The sequence below is a fragment of the Lathyrus oleraceus genome, chromosome 7 (genome assembly GCF_024323335.1).
Source record: "Lathyrus oleraceus cultivar Zhongwan6 chromosome 7, CAAS_Psat_ZW6_1.0, whole genome shotgun sequence".
NCBI classification, from domain to species: domain Eukaryota; kingdom Viridiplantae; phylum Streptophyta; class Magnoliopsida; order Fabales; family Fabaceae; genus Lathyrus; species Lathyrus oleraceus.
The window spans coordinates 30706413-30731665 of record NC_066585.1 but is presented as its reverse complement, the minus strand read 5'-3'; the positions used below and the strand labels follow the sequence as shown (position 1 = coordinate 30731665).

Genomic DNA, 25253 nt, shown 5'->3' with positions numbered 1-25253 from the left:
AGGGAAAAATATAAAATAAATAATAAATTAAAGGTTATCATACTAGTAATTTAAAAGTTGAATTCGAATCAATAACTTATGATTAAATTGGAAGAGATTTCTTACTAAAGGAGGCACTTGTGATAGTAAGGGGGCATGTGTCCCCCACTATATTTTCAAAAGTAATTTAATATCATTATATATTTATATGATAATTAATAAAAAAATATTTATTTTAAATATAATAATCTATAAAATAATTGAAAGAGTATTTAGTTATGAAAATACAATTTAAAATTATATGTAAAACTACATATGTATATAGGTAAACTTACCTCAAAGATTTTTAAATTATTTTTGTATAATAAATTAATCTTTTAAGTTTTTGTGTGTAACAATCATTACTCTTTTTTAAAAGTGTAAATATATAAATTATACTTGCAATTATTTTGAGTGATACGAAAGTAATGAAATGCAACCAAAAATACAACCATTATAAATTTGTAAATGTTCTAAACATGAACAAAATGATTTAAAATCAATCTAAAAAATCAAGTTGTTATAAAAAAAACTTAAAATCAATCTAATACTTTTTTTTTTTATTTGGTAGGTTCTTTTCCTTTTTCTTGATTTATTAAAAGTTAATCCACCTTCCCTAATTAATTTGAAGTCACTTAAAATAGAAACATCCGACGTTTCATATGTGTGCAGATATGATGAAGAGATAAACTTTTTGCTTCAAAACTCACACTCAGCAAATGTTGAGAGCATTATTGTAGATGCGTTTGATTATTAAAACCCTAATTATTTGTGTTTACTATTTTAATATTTTAGGATGATTTTATGAGTTATTAAAATAATTTATAAAACATTATCAAAGTTATTGGAGAGTTGAATTTGGAGGAAGCATTTTATTTTAAAAATATTTGAAAAAAAATAATATTTATACATAAAATATGTTTGAAAATAATTTAATTCTTAGTGAAATAATTGATTTACTAATAGTTTTGTTATAATATGGGAATAATAATAATAATAATAATAATAATAATAATAATTATTATTATTATTATTATTATTATTATTATTATTATTATTATTAATGTTATCGAATAGTGGATTGTTTTATTTTCTGGAAGAGTGGGACATTTATTTTCTTAAATATTGGGATGTTTATTAATATTATAGCATAATAATAAATAATGTTCTATGAAAATAATGTTTTTATTTAATGAATATCATCTTAAGAAAATTTTAAAATATTAAAATTGAAGTTTATTTTGTCTTCAATAACATCTTAATAATAATAATAATAATAATTATTATTATTATTATTATTAATGTTATTGAATAGTGGATTATTTTATTTTCTCAAATAGTAGGACTTTTATTTTCTCAGATATTGGGATGTTTATTAATATTATAGCATAATAATTATTGAATCAATATCAATTTGATTTTTAAAAAAAATCAATATTACTATAACAGATAGGTTTATATTTTATTGATTAATCAATATCAATTTGAATTCTAAAAAAAAAAATCAATATTACTCTAATCAAATGTAAAATATTTCTTGGGACCAAATATGTATTTTATAATTAATTTTTAGTATTATAATTATAATTTATTTTAAGTTCCTTTGTACCGACTAAGTATACATGCATAATGAAACTATAAATATTAAAATGTTTATCTTTTTATTTTTTGCTTAATATTAATAAATCTTATTTGTTAATTTATTTTTAGTAATTTACATTTTATTAAATGTTAATTGTACATTGTAAAATATATGTATTGTATTTGAAAGAAATATAGAAGTTTATATAATATTTGCAAAGATTGGGAAGCTTGATTTATATTTCTATTATTTAAAGATGATTTAGTACTCGTTCAAGTAACTTTTAAATAGATATTAAAATAATATTTTATTTCAAGTATCTTTTAAATATATATTTGGAAATAAAAATTATTTGCCTGACTTTTTATTTGTTTTATTTTCTTGTAGATAAATGGAGCAGAATGTAGAGATCATCAAAGTCTTAGCTGAATTTTTACTTGTCTTTGTTAATATGTATAAGTTTCTGGAAGGCTTCCTACTTTTATATATTAAAGTTGAAATTATTAACATTCTTGATCTGCAAATAAATAAATCAATATTATTAATACATATGAAAATGATATCACATTTTTAAATATTTTAAAGATGGAATGATAAGAAAACTCTGATTAATCCTTTAAAACATATGTTTAATATTTGATAATCAATTTAAAATATTTGTTGCTAATCAAATAAATGAGCTTTTTAGTGTTTTTGAATGGTTACCAGAGAAGCACACATCTTTCTCTTTCAAATCGGGTCATGAGGTGTTTACTGTCAGTTCTGCAACAGGGGTCATGAGGTGTTTACATTCAGTTCTGCAACAGTAATGCATTCAGATTTTCAGGAGCTGTGAGAAAAGCTATCAAATTTATGTGGAAAATTACGGCACCGTCGAATTTGTTGTTGTTCGAATGACGTTGGAATCTTGATAGATTTCTCACTCAAGATCAATTACTGAAAAGGAGGATTATTGTTAATGATAGAGATAAGTGCTACATGCTTTATTTTAAGGAAGATGAATCGAGAAATCATTTGTTTTGTAGTTGTGATTTCAATAGAAGTTTATGGGCTAAAGTGATTAAGTGGTTAGGTGCAAATACAAATTTATCGGCGGATGATTTCTCTTTGTTTTCATGCAAGCATATTAAGGTGAAGGAAAAGGAGGTACGTAGAATTCTGAGTGTACTTTGGTTTACTTTGGTTGGCGACTTAATGGACCATTTGATTGACGCGTAAAGCAGTTATATTTAAGGCAACTATTTCGAATTTGGAGGAATGTAAGTCCAACATTAAAACCAAAGCTTGAGAGTGGTTAAGGGTTGCTTCAAACTTTGTATCTTCTTCTTGCTTCTTTGATTGGTTCAATGCTCCCCTTTGTTGTTTCAATTAGTGTATTTGGAGTTGTTTCATTTATAAATAATTCAAGTACCCCTTGTACTTGCTTTGTTTGAGTTGAATGGATTCATTACTATATATATATATATATATATATATATATATATATATATATATATATATATATATATATATATATATATATATATAATTATTTGCCTGACTTTTTATTTGTTTTATTTTCTTGTTGATAAATGAAGCAGAATGTAGAGATCATCAAAGTCTTAGCTGAATTTTTACTTGTCTTTGTTAATATGTATAAGTTTCTGGAACGCTTCCTACTTTTATATATTAAAGTTGAAATTATTAACATTCTTATCTGCAAATAAATAAATCAATATTATTAATACATATGAAAATAATATCACATTTTTAAATATTTTAAAGATTGAATGATAAGAAAACTCTGATTAATCCTTTAAAACATATGTTTAATATTTGATAATCAATTTAAAATATTTGTTGCTAATCAAATAAATGAGCTTTTTAGTGTTTTTGAATGGTTACCAGAGAAGCACACATCTTTCTCTTTCAAATCGGGTCATGAGGTGTTTACTTTCAGTTCTGCAACAGTAATGCATTCAGATTTTCAGGAACTGTGAGAAAAGCTATCAAATTTATGTGGAAAATTACGGCACCGTCGAATTTGTTGTTGTTCAAATGACGTTGGAATCTTGATAGATTTCTCACTCAAGATCAATTACTGAAAAGGAGGATTATTGTTAATGATAGAGATAAGTGCTACATGCTTTATTTTAAGGAAGATGAATCGAGAAATCATTTGTTTTGTAGTTGTAATTTCAATAGAAGTTTATGGGCTAAAGTGATTAAGTGGTTAGGTGCAAATACAAATTTATCGGCGGATGATTTCTCTTTGTTTTCATGCAAGCATATTAAGGTGAAGGAAAAGGAGGTACGTAGAATTCTGAGTGTACTTTGGTTTACTTTGGTTGGCGACTTAATGGACCATTTGATTGACGCGTAAAGCAGTTATATTTAAGGCAACTATTTCGAATTTGGAGGAATGTAAGTCCAACATTAAAACCAAAGCTTGGGAGTGGTTAAGGGTTGCTTCAAACTTTGTATCTTCTTCTTGCTTCTTTGATTGGTTCAATGCTCCCCTTTGTTGTTTCAATTAGTGTATTTGGAGTTGTTTCAATTATAAATAATTCAAGTACCCCTTGTACTTGCTTTGTTTGAGTTGAATGGATTCATTACTATATATATATATATATATATATATATATATATATATATATATATATATATATATATATATATATATATATATATATATATATATATATATATATATATATATATATAAAAGCCTAGAGTAGATAGAATAAGCTAAAATGCAGCCTAAGAAATATCCATACATTTTGAATATTCAAATTTTGATTTTAATTTCCAATTTTTTTTTTAAAAACAAACAGAAATATTTAAAAGAATTTTGGGGACCATTAACATTTTTAATTGTTATATTTATTGCATCAGTTATAGTTAATAATAATGAATTATTTTTGATTTCCTGTTTTTTTTGAGAGCATTAACATTTTTACTCTAAAAAGTTATTGCATCAATTATAGTAATAATAATGAATAAATTTCCGGATTATTTTATGTGGAAATAACTCAATTTAAAATTATTTTGGTTCTATTAATATTTTAATCCTAAAATTTAGTCTACCATTATAACTTTTTTTTGTTTGTCACCATTATAGCTAATATGTGCTAAAATTTCCAAATTCACCGAGGGTCACCGTTATTCTAATTTAAAAATATTTAGGATAATCTTGTAATTTAATGAGTGAGACCATTTGTTCTTGAGGGTTACCCCTAAGTTAGGGTATAAGAAGTCACTCAAGACAAATAAGTTGAGTTCTAGATACATGGGTTCTTACTAGATCATAAAGATGTGTTTGATTGAGGGTTGATGGATGAGAGAGGAGGAGAGAGAATATTTTTAATTAAATATGTTTGGTTCAAATTTTAAGAAGAGAGAGGATAAGAGGGAACAAAATCCCTCAAAAACATATTTTCTATGTCCCTCCAAATCCAGGGAATTTGGAGGATAGGGGAGATAATATGATTCTTATTATTTAAATTTATTTTACATTTACTAAAATATCCTCCTATTTATTTTAGTATTACAAAGTATTATTTTTTGTATAAGTGCTTCTCTGTAGTGGAGTTTTTTTTTGTCATATCCATGGGTTTATGTTAATTGTTTTTCTCCTTTAATGTAATTTTGTATTTTTATACTTAATATACATTATAATCACTGCACTTTTTTTTTGTTTATTTTTTTCTTCTAATTTTGTTGTGTATTATTGTATTTCCTTTAACATCAAATTTTAAACCATTTAACTTTTTTTGTCTATTATATTGTTATTTTCTGTATTTGTTTTGTTAGATTGTTCATCACGATTTAAAAGTTGTTATCAAGACATGCATTAAATAGTGTCGAAGAATTATAATTTGAATCAATTGTACTTGATTTTGTAAATGTTACGTTATAACTTATTTAATCAATCAACGATAGAAATTGTGTTTAATTATTTATGCATATTTTATAACCAAAAGATATTTACCGATAAAAATATAAATTATTAATAAAATCTATCCCCTCCCTTTATGAACAAAACATATTTTAATTAAAATATATCTCTTCCCCTCCCCTTTTGAGCCAAACACACACACACACATATATATCAATTTCGAAAATTGTTTCCAATTTTTTTCAAACTTATCCTTATCAATACATTTGAAATTGCATCTCACATTCTAACCTCAATCAGGTTGAATAGTGGATTATGCACCGAAGTCCCAAAGGAATAAGTAGATATAGTTGGTGAATGTGAGGTTGAAAGAATCTCACCCCAGAGAATTTACGTGCGAGCCATCCATCTATCGACACCTCTTGTGGTAAATTTTAAATTTCGAGGACATAATTTTAATTAAGGGGTAGGGGTGTAATACCCCGTCTCATTAAACCCTTCTTACCTTAAGATTCTATGTCTGTTCTTAATAAATTTTAGGATTTTTAAGACTAATGGCATAAATGAAATAGTGGGAATTTGAGAGTAACTTGAAGGGAATTGTGTTTTTGTGCTAAGAGAGTCTAAAAGCCTAAAGTATAAGAGTTTATCTCATTTCTCATCTTTTACATTCAGAACTTAGAGAGAGTTTAGATAAAGGGAGAGGAACACATGGGAATGACAGAAAGAAGAGAGATGAGGCTCCAAGGTTCATACTCATTTTTGCATGCGAAGGAAAGGTAAATATTTCATGTAGAAATAAATAATTGAAGATCATCTAGCTTAGGAGAAGATAGAAGAATCAAGGAATATCATCCTCACCATTCTTCAAATTTAAAATCTCCAATTTTGCTAAGATGAGGTTCTTGGGCTTTGATCTTGTCGTAGACCAATTAAGGGTTTGCATGTGAGAATTGAGTACTTTAAGTTTTATATTTTTTATGTTCCAATGCTTGAATGTGACTACATGCATAATTGTTATTCATAAATACTTCAAATATGTTTTGGGATGGTGTACGTGGTGAGGAGAGAAAGTGGAAGCTGGTTTGAATGTAGGAAAATGGTGCTTTTAAAATTTGGGCAAGTCTTTAATCGATTACAACTAGTATGTAGTCGATTTTAGCTAGTATATAACTGATTATAGGTAAAACAAAATCGAGTTTTTGAGTCTCTGGATTGTAATCGATTACAACTATTGAAAATTGAATTCTTTGAGTTTTTGGATGAACTATAATTAATTATAAGAATTTTGTAATCAATTACAGCTATTGGAAAAGTGTCAGAACCCCCTTTGTTTGTTTTAAACACGTGAGTGTTAGAATATTATCGAATCTATGATAGTAGAGAACCTTGACCATTGAGAGAACTTATGAATCTATGATAGTAGAGAACCTTGACCATTGAGAGAACTTATGATTTTTGTAGGACTCTACTAAGATTTTGCATCTCATGTTGTTGTTTATCTTTTCAATTGATTAGGTTTTAGGAAAAAGGAAGGCAAGATAACTTGATGGAAGCGAGGTGACATTCCTTTTAATATGGCTTATGTTGCATATTATTAGTATTTTGTATTTTTGGACATGTTATATTTTGTACGCACATATGATGTATCTTATGTGACTTCATTTACCTATGTCCCTTTTATGCTACTTTGATGCATCCCTATCACTATTTTAATATCCCACTTATAATATTCTATATTTTATCTTGTTGGATATTACAAATTATAGCCTATGTCTAACAATCATAAATCGTCCCACAATATTATTTAACTCCAACATCCAAATTTAGTGTTAGTTCTCTTACTATCAAGATCGATTCCACCAATTCCTTAGATAAGAACAAAAATCATTAAACACAAAATAACATTGAATAACTAAAAGATTAGTTTCATCATAGAAAAGAGATAATTTGATTCACATTATTGGGGATAATTCATCTAAAGGGGCCTAATCTAAAAGAAAAACGCATTCATCCTTAAGGCATTTAATAAGGTAATTGGAAATTATCCATGACCAGTTGTAATACCCCAATTTTGTCCGGGCATTTTAAAACATTCATACATCTGACTTTATTTTTACTTTGCATCATCTGTAAAACATAACATGTCTCTCACTGTTCATAATGCCTAAAATACCATCCAAAATAAATTTTCGGATCTACAGACAGATCGGTTGAACCGTTTGTCAAATGTACATAAAATTGACGGACAAAAAGTTTCGAAATCAAGCTTGCAAATGCCATTCTTGTTAATCTCCATTTTGCGTAGTTTAACCTGTGTGCTCGTCTTGCTTTTTTGAATACTTTTTGAGCTGCATTTTAATCCGTCTGAGCCTTTTCAATTGGATATTTTTCACTTCAAAGTTGAACAAAAACCTGTATATTTCTCGAGAAGTTTATTTCGCGCTCATCATTTTGGTGCATTCATTTTGATTTTTCGAGCACTTATACGCTAGACTTTTATTCATATTCAGTCATTTTACTTTTATTCTTTTGTCAAAGAGTTCAAAATGATTAAATAGAATTTTATACCTTTTCATTTTATTTTTATCATATTAATTTAAGAATTGGTAGATTTTAATTGTTTTAATTCATTTAATTTCATTTAAATTAATTAATACTTCTAGAAGGGGCAACTTCAACATTTTAAATGATGTGTTTTTCTTTTATTTAATCTCGACCGTTAAATCGAGATTAGTGAAAGACCCATATTGATTATCCATGTTTGCCTCATTCATCCAATAAAAAAACAGCAATTAAATGAATAGCATTGATATGAAAAATCAGAATAAAAAAAATATTTCTCTCCTTCCATTATTAACATGCCATATGCCCTCATTTGTTTGGGTACTTGTAGTCTTGATCTCCTTCTCATTGGATGTTAAATAGAAGGAGAAGAATTCAACCAATAAGAGCTAGACACGTCCCCATTTCATAGGGGATATTCTCACACATTTTTTAGGCCTTATCCTCACAATGCCACGCGGGTCACTACTGAAAATTCCCAACGGGTAATTTCCTCTCTCATTTTTCACTATAACAAAGGGACAATCTATGAAAAAGAGAGGAATGATAAAAATGAAAATCCATTTTCAGAGACTCATCTTTCCCTCTCTCTCTCTCTCTGAAAAAGGGAGAAAATCCATAAATTTGTTTTCATCCTCTTCTTCTGCAATCAATCGAAAATTACCTCCAGTCCCTCTTCTTCCTTCTCCACTACCATCAACACTTTCCACCAATTATTTCCCTCAAACTTTCACCATGAAACCTGATAACCACCATCTTCCACGACCGCTTCCTAACACTTCAAAACCCATCACCACCGTAAAACAATGATACAATTGTCGCATCCCTTCAAGCCTCCATAACCCACGATAAAACTTTACACTCCCCATTTCCATTAACTCAACACTCTTAACTCTCCCTTTCTCCACCATTACCACTAGAGACATCCCATTCACACGTGAAACACCACACCTCCACAAACCGTTCACTACCTCTCATTCGAAGAAATCCTCACTTTTCCGATGTTGGACCACCTTAACATTCTGCTGTTATATTTTTCTTTGGTGTGAATTTGAGGAATAAGTGTTGAAATTAAGAAGAAAAGTGAGGAAGAATGGTTGGATTTTGTTCTGATTATGCGTTCTAACGTTTTGGCCTTCACTTTGTTTCTTTCTTCTTATTTTTTTGATGCCACATGTCATAATATTATTGGCCATGGTTAATTTTTTTGAAAAAAAGTGAGACTGTATGGAATTAGGAAAGAAGTAGGGGCGATGCTCCCTCTTGCAATATTCTTTTTGTTTATATTTTATTATTATTATATATTATTATTAGAAAATTAAATTTTGAATAAGTATTCAGTTTTATTATATGCATTGGACCCGTTTATCATGACACCCTCATAAATTGTAAATATTGTAAATATAATATTGTTGCTATTTGATTCCATTATGTTAAATCAGATTAAATGTATGATACATAGTCGTTATGTACAAATCAGTTTTGAGCACATTGTGATTTATTCGATTTGATCATTTTATACTCATTTGGTTGTTTATCTTATTTTTATGTTTTAATCAAATTATTTAATTAATTAAAATTTTGTTTAATTAGATGATTTTGTTAATCAATTTTAATTAACTTAATTATATGATTACATTAAATTTTAATCAAACAATTTTGATAATTACTTTCAAATAACTTAATTAGATGATTTAATTTAGTTTTAAACAATTGATTTTGATTAAAAAAAATTGATCGAGATGTGTCAAAATCAATTCAACAATGTTTCATTGCAAACCATCAATTCGATTTCACAATCGCTCCGACTTCAAACCATTTTCATAATCCAAATTAAAACATTTTCACTAATGCAAATACCCGATTTAACGTCAAGTACTTCCTCCGTGCAATTCAATCTTTCATGATTCAAACACAACGTTATACCTTTTATTAATAAAACACGAAAGAAGAAGGTTCTTGGAGTCTCGTATTCCTTGAATCTTTGAATGAATGCTCTTGAGGCACACGCCTTGGGTTAGTTTTTCATTCACACTTTCATTTCTAAGAAACCTAATCTAAACTTGGGCGAAAGGAGGGGCCATTAGAGTCTAGCATTCTGATGGAATCTTTAAACAATCATTTGAAAGTTCATCCTCCATCAAACAATTTATTAGTACATTGAATTAAAAAGGTATTATTGGAATCTAGCATTCTAGTAATATCCCGATTAATTGGTCTCGAGGCTCACGTCTCATTCACATCAAATTTTCGTCATTCTCCTAAAATCATTCAACACAACTTGAACATAATTTCTCGCCCCCGTGCGATCAAAAACTTCTTTTCAGATTTTTTTTTGTCCAATCCTTTCTAACACTTACAAACTTGCGCTTAAGCCTCCACCGCGAGTAAGCAAGCCATGTTTTACCGTTAGAATGTGATCTAGAAACGTATTTAACCATAACACACTCTAATCAAACTCAAACCTTTTTTCTCGCCCCCCGTGTGATTAAAACCTATTTTCCATAAACGAACAATATTTAGTCCTTTCTAATGCGTATACAACAAGCTCTTAAGCCTCCCATGTGGGATCATACAGCTAAATGTTTAAACTGCTAGAATACGATCAAACAAGATTCCTTCTACCGCAAAACAAACAAATACTAAGTCTCCCATCTACGAGCAAATAAGCCAATGTTTAACCATTAAAATGCGACCTAAATATTCGTCCTCTAAAATCAATCAACCAACACTCCTATCTACCACGAACTACGTAGCTTTGAGTTCTCCATGCACCTGAAGATACTGTCGCACCTCGAAAAAATGTGGGGATACGACTTCAAAGCGAAGCGCGATCGCACGCTCGCAATGATGGACTGAACAGATTCGCCACCGAACTTTATTTATTCCTAAAAAGGAAAGGGGAAATATCGATAAAACCCAAGACAAAAGAAAAGGATAAGATATGGTCATCGCGACCAATATCCGGGTTCGGGAGTCGATTACGCAAGGGGAATGTATTAGCATCCCTCACGTCCGTTGTACTCAACGGGAACCATTAGGTCAGTTGTGTGCGTTAGTGTTAATTAAAATATTAGGATTTTCAAATTATTAGGTGGGAAAGAATAAATAGAATCAAAAGAAAAGAGAAGATGTTTTTGGTTTTTTTAACGAAGGACTAAACCTAAGTTTTTTTATTAGTGGGCCTGACAAGATTTACAAATCCTGCTCCTACGTATCTCAAAAGAGAAATCAAGGCTTACGTAGTTCTGGGTAGAAAAATGTTTGCTTGTTGGTCGATTTTAGCGAAAGCTACTTTGTGTCAAATCGATGAAAACATTGTTGGACTACCCAAAACAGGTGGAAAAACATTGCCTTGCATTGCTTTGAAACAAAGTACCTTTCGTTTGAGAAAAGGTTTGAAGGGTGGATCGCACGGCGGCGAGAAAAGAAATTGATTGGTTTGATGTGTTTTGAATAATGGCGAGAACTTGGATGAGCAAGATATACATCTCGAATCCTAATCTCAGGAGTGCGTGGTATACACAACGTTCCATTTCCATCTTATTTGCAAAAATGTTTGATCAGAATTAAGTGTTTTGAATTCGATTGAGAAAAGATTTGAAAAAACCGCATTGACAATTTTAAATGATGGCGATAGTTAAGATTGACGAGGCATACGTCTCGAATCTTAACCTCAGGAGTGCATGGTATACACCATGTTCTATTTCCACCTTTATTGAGAAAGTGTTAAATAAGAATTAGGTATTTTGAATTTTGTTGTGAAAAATGACTTGACCCTAGATCAAGTATTGATGGACGTTCAAGAGAAATTTTTGAATGAGTGTCTGAGAGAAAACAAAGTGGATAAACTTGGATGATGGCGAGAGCTAAGATTGGCGAGATATACATCTCGGATCCTAGTCTCAGGAGTGCGTGGTATACACCACGTTCCACTTCCATCTTATTGAAAAAAGTCTTAACTATAAATTAATATTTTTTGAGTTTTTTATTATGAAAATGGCTTGATGTTGGATCAAGCATTTGATGAAAGTTTGAAAGGAATGGAATAAAATGAGAGGAAGAAAAAGATTGATTTGTTTATTGAGAAAATACTCGACATTGGATCGAGTCTTATTTTTGATCTTTTTGAAATTGCTGATTTTATTCTTGTGTTAGTAGCTAACTAAACAGTCAAAGAAATAAAACAGTAAAATTATTACACATCGGGGGAGTGGGGTACATTTTGTCAAATGGGGACTCAAAATACTGGAATAATTAAATCAGACCCAAACAACAAATAATGCAATTCATGATTGTAAGTGCAAGCGAACTGTCTCATTGTAAGAAGGCCCAAGACTAAGCCATGTGAAAATAACACAACAAGTTATATTTATAAGACACTTAAAAATTAAATCGAAAAAAGGATAGAATCGGGATTTGCACGGATGGAAATTGAGGAACACACAAAACCTAAATAATGTGCTCAAAGCCAGTTTGTACATATTCACAACAATTGAAATGTCATATGCGATTAATCGAAACGCGGCGAAATACTATCAATATATCGATAAAAATAATCATGGATAAATAACAAGAAAATTGTCAAATCCATAAATTAAAAATCGATGTTTAACATTAAAATCAACAAGTATTTTAAAAAAAAGAGAAAAAATAAAAATAAAAAATAAATAAAAGATTTAAAATAATAGAAAAAAATGGTAATAATAATAAAAACTAGTAGAAAATAAAAGGTATGTAAAAATGAGAAAACCAATAATCGAACCCAAAACCTAGGGTTTACTGAAGCACAACTTTACCAACTCAACGAGATAAACATCCTTGTTATATAATTTCAGAAGCTAATACATAATATAACAAAAGTCGCACCAAACCTTTTAAATAAAACACAGTTGAAAACCGTAACGATGAATAACCAAAGCTCATGTTGAAAACAGTAACGACGGATGACCAAAGCTTAGTTTTCTTTCCATTTTGAAAATCAAAATTTTAACAGCAAGTTAACATCACAAACAAACAGGAAGTAAATCAAACATGGAGTTCAAAGCATAATCGAAACATGGAAATAAAGCTCGGAAAGGAAGCTAACCGGTTGCGGCGAGTTCGACCGACGAATGTGAGTAAGCCTTGCCTTCAATTCTCTCCTTTTCTTTTCTGAATAGTAGCCGCCAATCCTCTTCAAAATTCTAGGGTTTTTCAGCTCTCTCCTCATGAACAGTGATCTCCTATTATATACCCCTCATCCTCCTTTCTCTCTGCTGTGTTTTTGTTTTTCAGAGTAGTGGGAAGTGTCTGTACGGAAGACGTTTGGAATTTTGTCCTTATTCCAGCTTGTGGTCCCTCTCCCAATTCCTCTTCATTTCGAAAACTTCACCATTGGTAAGAAAACTTTCACCACTGTAACTCACTTGAATATGTGTTTTCTCCCCTTTTTTTTTGGAATTGGACTGATTTTTGTGTGTTTGTGTCGCAGGGGCTTCGACGTGGATTTGGTTTGATCTTTGCAGGGCTACGGTTGTTTTGCTGCAATGACAGTCGTGTGATAACACTTTCCATTGGTGCCGGCAGTCGTGAAGTTTTGAATTTGCTGCTGGGTTTTGGTTGTGTTTGATTCAAAGTCATCAAATATGTCGGCAGTTCTGTTTGCCGCTGACCCACATTCTGCTCAACTGTTCCCTTTGTCACCAGTCTATATATGGTTACAGGCTTTGTTTGGCCAATTCCTGTGGATTAAAATCCATGTCACGAATCAAAATTGTATCAGCTCCAGTTAAGTTTAAGCCTTGTCCACCAGCTCTTGCGGGAAGCAAGCATGCAAAAATTGAAGTATCATTATTGAATGTGTCAACTATTGTTTGCCTCTCTGCTACCTGTGTGCTTCCGTCAAGCCGTTTGTAGGTCAACCCAATAACATCCACAGCCCACTCCAATACATCAAGCATGGATGTCCATTGACTAAAGATCAAGACAAGATGGCCACTCTTCTTTAGTGATGGAAGAAGTTCTGCTAGAGCCCGACATTTCGCAGAAAGTATAACGTACTTATCTGAAAGAATCCCCCTTTCCGTCATTGATACGATAATGAAGTAAAAGCCGGTGGATGGAGAAGTCGTTGTAACTTTTAAGCTCCTCTATAACTCTGTCCATAGTACATTCAAAGCCAAAAGCAACCAATGGATGTATCTTCCTAGCAAAACGATCTACATCCTCGTCAGTATAAATTTGCCTTATCAACAAAGGACGGTTGGCAATCTTGCGAAACTGAACAAAGTAATTATTTATTTGTCATCGAGGAAGAAGTTCAAGAACATTTTACGAGTTCAGATCAGAACATTTTGTTAACCGAGCTTGTGAAACAGTCCGATACTCCTCCATGTCTTCCCTATATGCATGTTCCTGTTGCTCTACCATCATAACATATTCAACCTTCTGTGTTTTTTTGAATAAGCTGCTGGATTACATCAGATTTCAGACGCCGCAAAATAAATGGCTCTAAGATAGACTTCATACGACTTATTAAATCTGTATCTTCAGCACTTAGCAACTTTTTTAAATCAACATCTTCAGAAGCAAGAACGTCAGGCATCATAAACTCCAACATAGACCATAACTCATGTAGGTCATTTCGAAGAGGTGTCCCTGTCAGCATCAAGCGTTGGTTTGCATTTCGAGCAACAGACATCAGATTTTTCCACCTAAAGCTATTTTTGTCCTTTAAAGCATGTGCCTCATCCATCAGTACACAACTCCACTTCCAACGCTTCAAAATTTTACGATCATCCTTCTGCTGTGGGCTGTGCCGTTCGAAAAGTGAATAACACACAAGAAGAACATTAAATGGGGGAGGTAATCCCGCCTTGGATAAGGAGTTTAACTCCTTGCAGTATGCCGTGCGTGCGGGCTCTCTTGTGCTTTTGTACTGCAAACGGCCAACGGTTAATGTTAATGAGGCGGCGCCTGATAATGATTAGGATGAACACATAACATGTAATGCGTTATTAAAACCCTAATTATTTGTGTTTACTATTTTAATATTTTAGGATGATTTTATGATGATTTTATGAGTTATTAAAATAATTTATAAAATATTATCAAAGTTATTGGAGAGTTGAATTTGGAGGAAGCATTTTATTTTAAAAATATTTGAAAAATAAATAATATTTATACATAAAATATGTTTGAAAATAATTTAATTCTTAGTGAAATAATTGATTTACTAATAGTTTTGTTATAATATGGGAATAATAATAATAATAATAATAATAATAATAATAATTATTATTATTATTATTATTATTATTATTATTATTATTATTAATGTTATCGAATAGTGGATTGTTTTATTTTCTGGAAGAGTGGGACATTTATTTTCTTAAATATTGGGATGTTTATTAATATTATAGCATAATAATAAATAATGTTCTATGAAAATAATGTTTTTATTTAGTGAATATCATCTTAAGAAAATTTTAAAATATTAAAATTGAAGTTTATTTTGTCTTCAATAACATCTTAATAATAATAATAATAATAATAATAATAATAATAATAATAATTATTATTATTATTAATGTTATTATTATTAATGTTATTGAATAGTGGATTATTTTATTTTCTCAAATAGTAGGACTTTTATTTTCTCAGATATTGGGATGTTTATTAATATTATAGCATAATAATTATTGAATCAATATCAATTTGATTTTTTAAAAAAATCAATATTACTATAACAGATAGGTTTATATTTTGATTGATTAATCAATATCAATTTGAATTCTAAAAAAAATCAATATTACTCTAATCGAATGTAAAATATTTCTTGGGACCAAATATGTATTTTATAATTAATTTTTAGTATTATAATTATAATTTATTTTAAGTTCCTTTGTACCGACTAAGTATACATGCATATTGAAACTATAAATATTAAAATGTTTATCTTTTTATTTTTTGCTTAATATTAATAAATCTTATTTGTTAATTTATTTTTAGTAATTTACATTTTATTAAATGTTAATTGTACATTGTAAAATATATGTATTGTATTTGAAAGAAATATAGAAGTTTATATAATATTTGCAAAGATTGGGAAGCTTGATTTATATTTCTATTATTTAAAGATGATTTAGTACTCGTTCAAGTAACTTTTAAATAGATATTAAAATAATATTTTATTTCAAGTATCTTTTAAATATATATTTGGAAATAAAAATTATTTGCCTGACTTTTTATTTGTTTTATTTTCTTGTAGATAAATGGAGCAGAATGTAGAGATCATCAAAGTCTTAGCTGAATTTTTACTTGTCTTTGTTAATATGTATAAGTTTCTGGAACGCTTCCTACTTTTATATATTAAAGTTGAAATTATTAACATTCTTATCTGCAAATAAATAAATCAATATTATTAATACATATGAAAATAATATCACATTTTTAAATATTTTAAAGATTGAATGATAAGAAAACTCTGATTAATCCTTTAAAACATATGTTTAATATTTGATAATCAATTTAAAATATTTGTTGCTAATCAAATAAATGAGCTTTTTAGTGTTTTTGAATGGTTACCAGAGAAGCACACATCTTTCTCTTTCAAATCGGGTCATGAGGTGTTTACTTTCAGTTCTGCAACAGTAATGCATTCAGATTTTCAGGAGCTGTGAGAAAAGCTATCAAATTTATGTGGAAAATTACGGCACCGTCGAATTTGTTGTTGTTCAAATGACGTTGGAATCTTGATAGATTTCTCACTCAAGATCAATTACTGAAAAGGAGGATTATTGTTAATGATAGAGATAAGTGCTACATGCTTTATTTTAAGGAAGATGAATCGAGAAATCATTTATTTTGTAGTTGTGATTTCAATAGAAGTTTATGGGCTAAAGTGATTAAGTGGTTAGGTGCAAATACAAATTTATCGGCGGATGATTTCTCTCTGTTTTCTTGCAAGCATATTAAGGTGAAGGAAAAGGAGGTACGTAGAATTCTGAGTGTACTTTGGTTTACTTTGGTTGGCGACTTAATGGACCATTTGGTTGACGCGTAAAGCAGTTATATTTAAGGCAACTATTTCGAATTTGGAGGAATGTAAGTCCAACATTAAAACCAAAGCTTGAGAGTGGTTAAGGGTTGCTTCAAACTTTGTATCTTCTTCTTGCTTCTTTGATTGGTTCAATGCTCCCCTTTGTTGTTTCAATTAGTGTATTTGGAGTTGTTTCATTTATAAATAATTCAAGTACCCCTTGTACTTGCTTTGTTCGATAACGAATCTGTTTGAATCATTTTTTCCGCAACCATCGCGAATGATCATGTTTTTATATGAAGGAAAGAAAAAATTAAACAAAAAATAATAATGTTATCTTATTAGAAAAGATTTTTATTAATTAAAATATACGTTAAAAATAAAAATAAATTATCAACTTTATAATGTGATTCACTAAATAAAAACAAACGTTAGCAAAAAAATAGAAAATTCATTGGAGAGAGGGAAAAATATAAAACAAATAATAAATTAAAGGTTATCATACTAGTAATTTAAAAGTTGAATTCGAATCAATAACTTATGATTAAATTGGAAGAGATGTCTTACTAACGGAGGCACTTGTGATAGTAAGGGGGCATGTGTCCCCCACTATATTTTCAAAAGCAATTTAATATCATTATTTATTTATATGATAATTAATAAAAAAATATTTATTTTAAATATAATAATCTATAAAATAATTGAAAGAGTATTTAGTTATGAAAATACAATTTAAAATTATATGTAAAACTACATATGTATATAGGTAAACTTACATCAAAGATTTTTAAATTATTTTTGTATAATAAATTAATCTTTTAAGTTTTTGTGTGTAACAATCATTACTCTTTTTTAAAAGTGTAAATATATAAATTATAGTTGCAATTATTTTGAGTGATACGAAAGGAATGAAATGCAACCAAAAATACAACCATTATAAATTTGTAAATGTTCTAAACATGAACAAAATGATTTAAAATCAATCTAAAAAATCAAACTGTTATAAAAAAAACTTAAAAGCAATCTATTACACAAAAATAATTTAAAAGGACCTTAGAGTTCCATTTGTGAATTATTTATTTTAAAATTAATTTTGAATTTAAAATGTGTTCAGTTAAAATATAGTTAAATTAATTTTGTATTTAATTTCAAAATAATTTTTTACTAAAAAGTTTTTTCAAAAATTTACTTTATATATTTTTATTTTAATACTAAGATATCATTATAAAAAATTACAATCAACTACTAATATCATCGTCAATTGATTATATATAAAAGTAGATAGATAAACATTGTTGACAATAAAAATAAAAAGATTAGATAAATAAAAAATTTAAACTTTATTAATTATTTTTTAAAGATAAATTTGATAAAAATAATATGATATATATTTATGTTTTAAAGTTCTATTCGTGGTAGATATATAATGTAATAAATTCATAAATTAATATATTGCCCCCGCAACATAAATTTTTTGACTCCGTCCTTCGGTAAAACTACCGCTTAGAAAAAACAGCCTAAAAAATAGTTAATAATTTTAATTCTCTTAATTTCCAATTTTTTTTTTTTGGAAACAACCAAAAAGTTTTAAAAGAAATTTAGAAACCATTAACGTTTTTAATTCTTATTTTATTGCGTCATTTATAACTAATAATAATAATTTTTTCATAGATAATGCTAACCTGTGCCTTTAAATTAAATGTTAAAATCTGATAATTAATTTTTTCATTATTTTTTTTTAAAATAAACTTTTTATTCGTGGATTTCTTTAAATGTGCATTATTTTATTTAAAAGTTGATAATTAATTTTGTTTTAATTTCCTGTTTTGGAAATAAACTAAGAAATTTAAAATTATTTTGGAGACCATTAACATTTTTAGTCAAAACATTTATTGCATATTTTATATAGTAATAGGAAAGAATCAATTTCGAGTTTTTTGGTGTGGAAATCAATCAAAAACTTTAAAAGCATTTTGGGACCATTAATATTTTTAATCCAAAAATTTAATTTATAGCTAAAAAGCATGGGCCAAAATTTCCAAATCCACGGACGCCTTCTTCTCATATGGATAATTTTCATCTATATAAATAGCGCCCAATCAAACCTAAATCGATAATTCGTGCTTAAGAATACATTCATATAGATGGCACCTTCAAAGCAAATAACCCCAAAACCCAAAACTCCCAAAAAGCAACAACAACTTGCCCCAGCCAAGAAGGTCAGGGCTCCCAGAAAGCAACCACCAGCCCCAGCCAAGAAGGTCAGGGCTCCCAGAAAGCAACCACCAGCCATGAAGGCCAACCAACAACAACTCTCACCAGGACCAGGTTTTTTATTTCTTTCGTTTACGGTAAAAACTAGGGTTTTCAAAAGGGTTTTGGCAGATTCCAATAATGTAATTTTTTTTTATATTAAACAATAAATTGTTATTAATACATACGGTAATGACAACAATATGTATTGCAATACATTTATTTGATCCAAAAATATGTCAATCATTATGTATTAATTATTTAGGTTGGTTAGTGATTTGTTTGTATTACTCTAGTCATATTTATTTGCGTTATATTTATTTTGTAGATATCATCAGTGATTTGTCCGATTGTATTCTGATACACATACTGTCTTTTATGGATGCACAAGAGGCCGTTCAAACTTGTATTTTGTCCAAAAGATGGATTAATGTTTGGAAGAAACTTCATACTCTTACATTATTAGATTATTCAGAATTGAGTGGCAAACTTTTTGAACATTTTGTTTTTAAGTTTCTGTCTCTTCGGGATGATCAGACTGATATTCACTCCATCCTACTTCACCCCCCATTTTTAAGAAAGGAGTGCAACAAATTAGTTTATCATATTTTGAAATATGCTTTTTCACACCATGTTCAACACTTGCTTATAAATTTCATATGTTTTAAGCCTAATTGCTTTTCCTTTTCATCTTCTACATTAAAGTCACTTGAACTTACTAGTGACCATTTAATTAGTGGTGTGATTAGTATATTTCCAAATTCCCTTAATTTTCCAGCACTAACCACCCTCTCTCTAAGCTACTTTACTTTTTTTTCCAATGAAGATGGTTGTGCTGAGCCATTTTCCACATTTAACATGTTGAATACTTTGATCATTCATCACTGTCAGGTTTTGCATAAACGTCACCTATGTATATCAAATGCCAAACTTGAAAATTTATCTATAACTATGTGTTACTATATGATTTCCAGAACTTATTTTGAAATTGAGTTATATGCTCCAAGTCTTCGTACCTTTTGTTTTAAGGGTAATCATATTTCAAAACTTTTTGGCAGCAAGAGCTTTTCATCCTCTATCAAACAGTTAAAAATTAATATAAGGTGTTTTGAAAACATTGGGAAGAACTATTGCATTTTACTCAACTGGCTGGAGCAATTTGTTAATATCGAGTCATTAATGGTTGATACATATACTCTTGAGGTACTTTCTAATGTATTCATTTCTCTTTTTTTATATTGTAGTTTTCAAATTTATCAAAAATATGATTGCAAATAATCTAATACTTTTTTTTATTTGGTAGGTTCTTTCTCGTGATTTATTAAAAGTTAATCCACCTTCCCTAATTAATTTGAAGTCACTCAAAATAGAAACATCCGACGTTTCATATGTGTGCAGATATGATGAAGAGATAAACTTTTTGCTTCAAAACTCACACTCAGCAAATGTTGAGAACATTATTGTAGATGCGTTTGATTATTAAAACCCTAATTATTTGTGTTTACTATTTTAATATTTTAGGATGATTTTATGAGTTATTAAAATAATTTATAAAATATTATCAAAGTTATTGGAGAGTTGAATTTGGAGGAAGCATTTTATTTTAAAAATATTTGAAAAATAATAATATTTATACATAAAATATGTTTGAAAATAATTTAATTCTTAGTGAAATAATTGATTTACTAATAGTTTTGTTATAATATGGGAATAATAATAATAATAATAATAATAATAATTATTATTATTATTAATGTTATCGAATAGTGGATTGTTTTATTTTCTCGAAGAGTGGGACATTTATTTTCTTAAATATTGGGATGTTTATTAATATTATAGCATAATAATAAATAATGTTCTATGAAAATAATGTTCTTATTTAGTGAATATCATTTTAAGAATTTTAAAATTTTAAAATTGAAGTTTATTTTGTCTTCAATAACATCTTAATTATAATAATAATAATAATAGTAATGATAATAATAATAATCATTATTATTATTATTATTATTAATGTTATTATTATTAATGTTATTGAATAGTGGATTATTTTATTTTCTCAAATAGTAGGACTTTTGTTTTCTCAAATATTGGTATGTTTATTAATATTATAGTATAATAATTATTGAATCAATATCAATTTGATTTAAAAAAACATCAATATTACTATAACAGATAGGTTTATATTTTTATTGATAAATCAATATCAATTTGAATTCTAAAAAAAAATCAATATTACTCTAATTGAATGTAATTTCTTGGGACCAAATATGTATTTTATAATTAATTTTTAGTATTATAATTATAATTTATTTTAAGTTCCTTTGTGCCGATAAGTATACATGCATATTGAAACTATAAATATTAAAATGTTTATCTTTTTATTTTTTGCTTAATTTTAATAAATCTTATTTATTAAGTTATTTTTAGTAATTTACATTTTATTAAATGTTAATTGTACATTGTAAAATATATGTATTGTATTTGAAAGAAATATAGAAGATTATATAATATTTGCAAAGATTGGGAAGCTTGATTTATATTTCTATTATTTAAAGATGATTTAGTACTCACGTCTCATTCACATCAAATTTTCGTCATTCTCCTAAAATCATTTAACACAACTTGAACATAATTTCTCGCCCCCGTGCGATCAAAAACTTCTTTTCAGAGCTTTTTTGTTCAATTCATTCTAACACTTAGCAACTTCAGAAGCAAGAACGTCAGGCATCATAAACTCCAGGCAAGAACGTCTTCAGCACTTAGCAACTTTTTTAAATTAACATCTTCAGAAGCAAGAACGTCAGGCATCATAAACTCCAACATAGACCATAACTCATGTAGGTCATTTTGAAGAGGTGTCCCTGTCAGCATCAAGCGTTAGTTTGCATTTCGAGCAACAGACATCAGATTTTTCCACCTAAACCTATTTTTGTCCTTTAAAGCATGTGCCTCATCCATCAGTACACAACTCCACTTCCAACGCTTCAAAATTTTACGATCATCCTTCTGCTGTGGGTTGTGCCGTTCGAAAAGTGAATAACACACAAGAAGAACATTAAATGGGGGAGGTAATCCTGCCTTGGATAAGGAGTTTAACTCCTTGCAGTATGCCGTGCGTGCAGGCTCTCTTGTGCCTTTGTGCTGCAAACGGCCAACGGTTAATGTTAATGAGGCGGCGCCTGATAATGATGAGGATGAAGACACAACATGTAATGCTGTGGATACATCATCATCTGCTGCTGCATCATAGCCATAGCAGTAGCAGGATACTGCATGGACATCCACTGCTACTGATACTGATGCGGAGCTTTACGGTGGCCAACCAGTACACACCAGGGACCTCTAAGCTTGCGAAGATCGTAACAGTAAGTTGAATAATTTGCAGATCCAAAAGCTAGCAAATGAGAGGAATGAGCAGAAAATTGAACACAGCATACATTAGCAACATTCCGGATTGTGCCTAAACAGTTTCTCTCACTGATGCTCCACAGCTTGACAGTACAATCATCAATTCCACTGGCAAATTTTTTAGGACATACTGGAGAAAAATCAACAGACCAAGCCCTCTTTTCATGTTCACTGTACTGAGAAAATTCTTGACCTGTACTAGCATCCCATAACTTCACTACACCGTCATAGTCTGTAGAGGCAAGATAATTCTTAATATAGTTATTCCAGCAAACACATCTGAGCTTTGATCTGTTTGACATCTCAACTGTAGGATAATGGATATCGACACAATCATTGCAAAGTGTATTGAAGTCAAAGATTTTTATTTTCTTAGATATCCCAGCAGAAGCAAAGTAATCTTCATCCCGATCAAAGCTCAGAGAGCATATCACATTTGCAGGATTGTTAAAATCTGCATTTTTTAGTATACGATTGAAGCTGAGGTCTAGGACACGGAGCCGAGTAAGTTCACGTAATCCCTCTATAGTGGAGATATTGTTTTTTTTTACAAGTTCAACGTGTGAAGTCTTGCGTTCAAATACTAAAAACCTTTGCATCCGAAACAATACATATGGATGATAAAAAGGAAATGAAGGACAGCCCAGTAGTCCAACCGTGGAATTTATAATTTTACCTTTTTGGATCAAAGTCAAGTGAACTTGGGGCACCACAGAAGTTTTGGATGCATTGAAATCATACTCCAAATGAAGCTCTCAAGATTTGACATTTCGAAGTTTTGCGGTAGTTAACTTTGTAAGCGTTCTGTCATGATTAAGTATGGCGCTTACACTTTCAATTACCAGGATGATCTGCAAGAAAGCATAACCAATTGTAGTAGCGAAGTAAAAGCTTGCATTGCCTGTACCAAGAATAAGACCATCAGGATGAAAAGCTGCAGATGTGTAGCCTTGAGAAGAGTCTGAAACCTGAGTCAGACAAGTTCCTGAAGACAGTTCATAAAAGCACCATGTGCTGTCAAGTGATGCAGTCACAAAGTAATTATTGGTGGCATGGACGGTGACGGCAACTGCAGCGGCTCAACCATCGATGCAGACAGCGGAATTAACCCCCGATGTTCCACCTGCAGTGAGTTAAGATATTGAACCGGCATCAATCAACCCAAACCGAATAACCTTCGTCATCGTCACTGTTGGTTTCGTAAGGACTTGCAGCAATAGCATTATCGACAACTTCCTTTGACTTCATTAACTTTCTTAAATGTGCTACTTCCTCCAATCTTCCACTGGCAGCATATATGTTAGCCATAGTGATGTGAGTTCCAGCAGAATTTGGATCCAAGCGAAGCATTTGTTCTGCTGCCCATCTTCCTCGGTCAACATCCCTGTGATCCCTACATGCTCGGAGTAAGGTAGACCACACAATGTCGTTACAAAGGAATGGCATGTTTCGTATCATACGCTCAGCTGCAAAATCAGTTGCACTAGAACACAAACCACTTTTCGCAGGCATAGCCAAGACAACATGTTCACACTCAGTTCTTAGCACCTTATCCTCATTAGCATGATTCTCGACAGAAATATCGTCGTTTTTTCCATGCTCTCGTTCATTGAAGTCTTCAGGATTATGAACACCACGAGAAAGGAGTACATCATCATTTGTTCCTCTAACTAAATCGGATTGTTGTCGTTTTTGTTCGTCAGTATCTCGATGTGTTGCTGTTATCATTGCACTGCATTTGGAGATTGGCTTTTGGGTGGTTTTTGATGATGTAATTTCAGTTTGGATGTGTGAGGATGGTGTGCCGGATGGTTGCATTAAAGAAGCATAAATTCCCGGAGTTAATAAGTCCTCGAGGTAGAAGTTCCTTTACCTGCAAAACAGCATGCCCATTTGGTGCCTTATTCAAGTCTTCATCAAATAACTTTGAAGTATCGTCACCGTTGCCATTTTTTAAGGCACTCTTCAAACTTTCAGTCCCTGAAGCGTCCGAGGTCAGATTTGCATCATGGTTCACATTACCATTTCCATCCAGTAGTGCAACAGAACTCATATGGTGTTCTTTAACACTGTTTGCGCTAGTGATACTTGAGGGACTGGGCGAGAAATTAGTAAAACTTCCATTCACTTTTACAATTTCGTGGGCCTTAGGTAAGTTAGCACCGACACCGTTCACACCATTAAGTTTCTGAGAATCAGGGAGAGGAACATTTTTTGGTGCTTTTAGTGAATTTGGCAGGTTCACAATCTCAAATATTTGGTCTGTTGGCCTATTTAATGCAGGTGAAACAGAGGCGTCGGACGAAACTCCCGAACCGGATAGTATATCTTTAAGAATGCCACCAACTCCAAGGAGAAACAATGTTTTAGCTCCAAGAGAGGACCCACTTGCACATGTGGAAAGAAGTCGGATCAAGCCAGTATATGTTGACATGCCGAGAGAAGCTTGTCCACCTCCAGAACTACTAGTAGAAATTAGGGAGGCAGCTTGTGCCACTAGTCCATGATTGCACAATTCATCTATT

At 30.1% G+C, this 25253-nt stretch overlaps 1 protein-coding gene and 1 pseudogene across 1 annotated transcript; one reads left to right on the top strand and one right to left on the bottom strand.

Moving 5' to 3' along the window:
• Positions 1-13433: 13433 nt before the first annotated feature.
• Positions 13434-17339, bottom strand: LOC127101846 (protein CHROMATIN REMODELING 19-like; annotated as a pseudogene).
• A 1741-nt stretch (positions 17340-19080) lies between these two features.
• LOC127101845 (putative F-box/LRR-repeat protein At3g18150) lies at positions 19081-22570 on the top strand. Its single transcript, XM_051039283.1, has 3 exons — positions 19081-19392; positions 19646-20520; positions 22427-22570. Exons 1-3 carry the CDS (start codon positions 19209-19211, stop codon positions 22568-22570), a joined length of 1203 nt encoding a protein of 400 aa, XP_050895240.1. The 5' UTR covers positions 19081-19208.
• The last annotated feature ends 2683 nt before the right edge of the window (positions 22571-25253 follow it).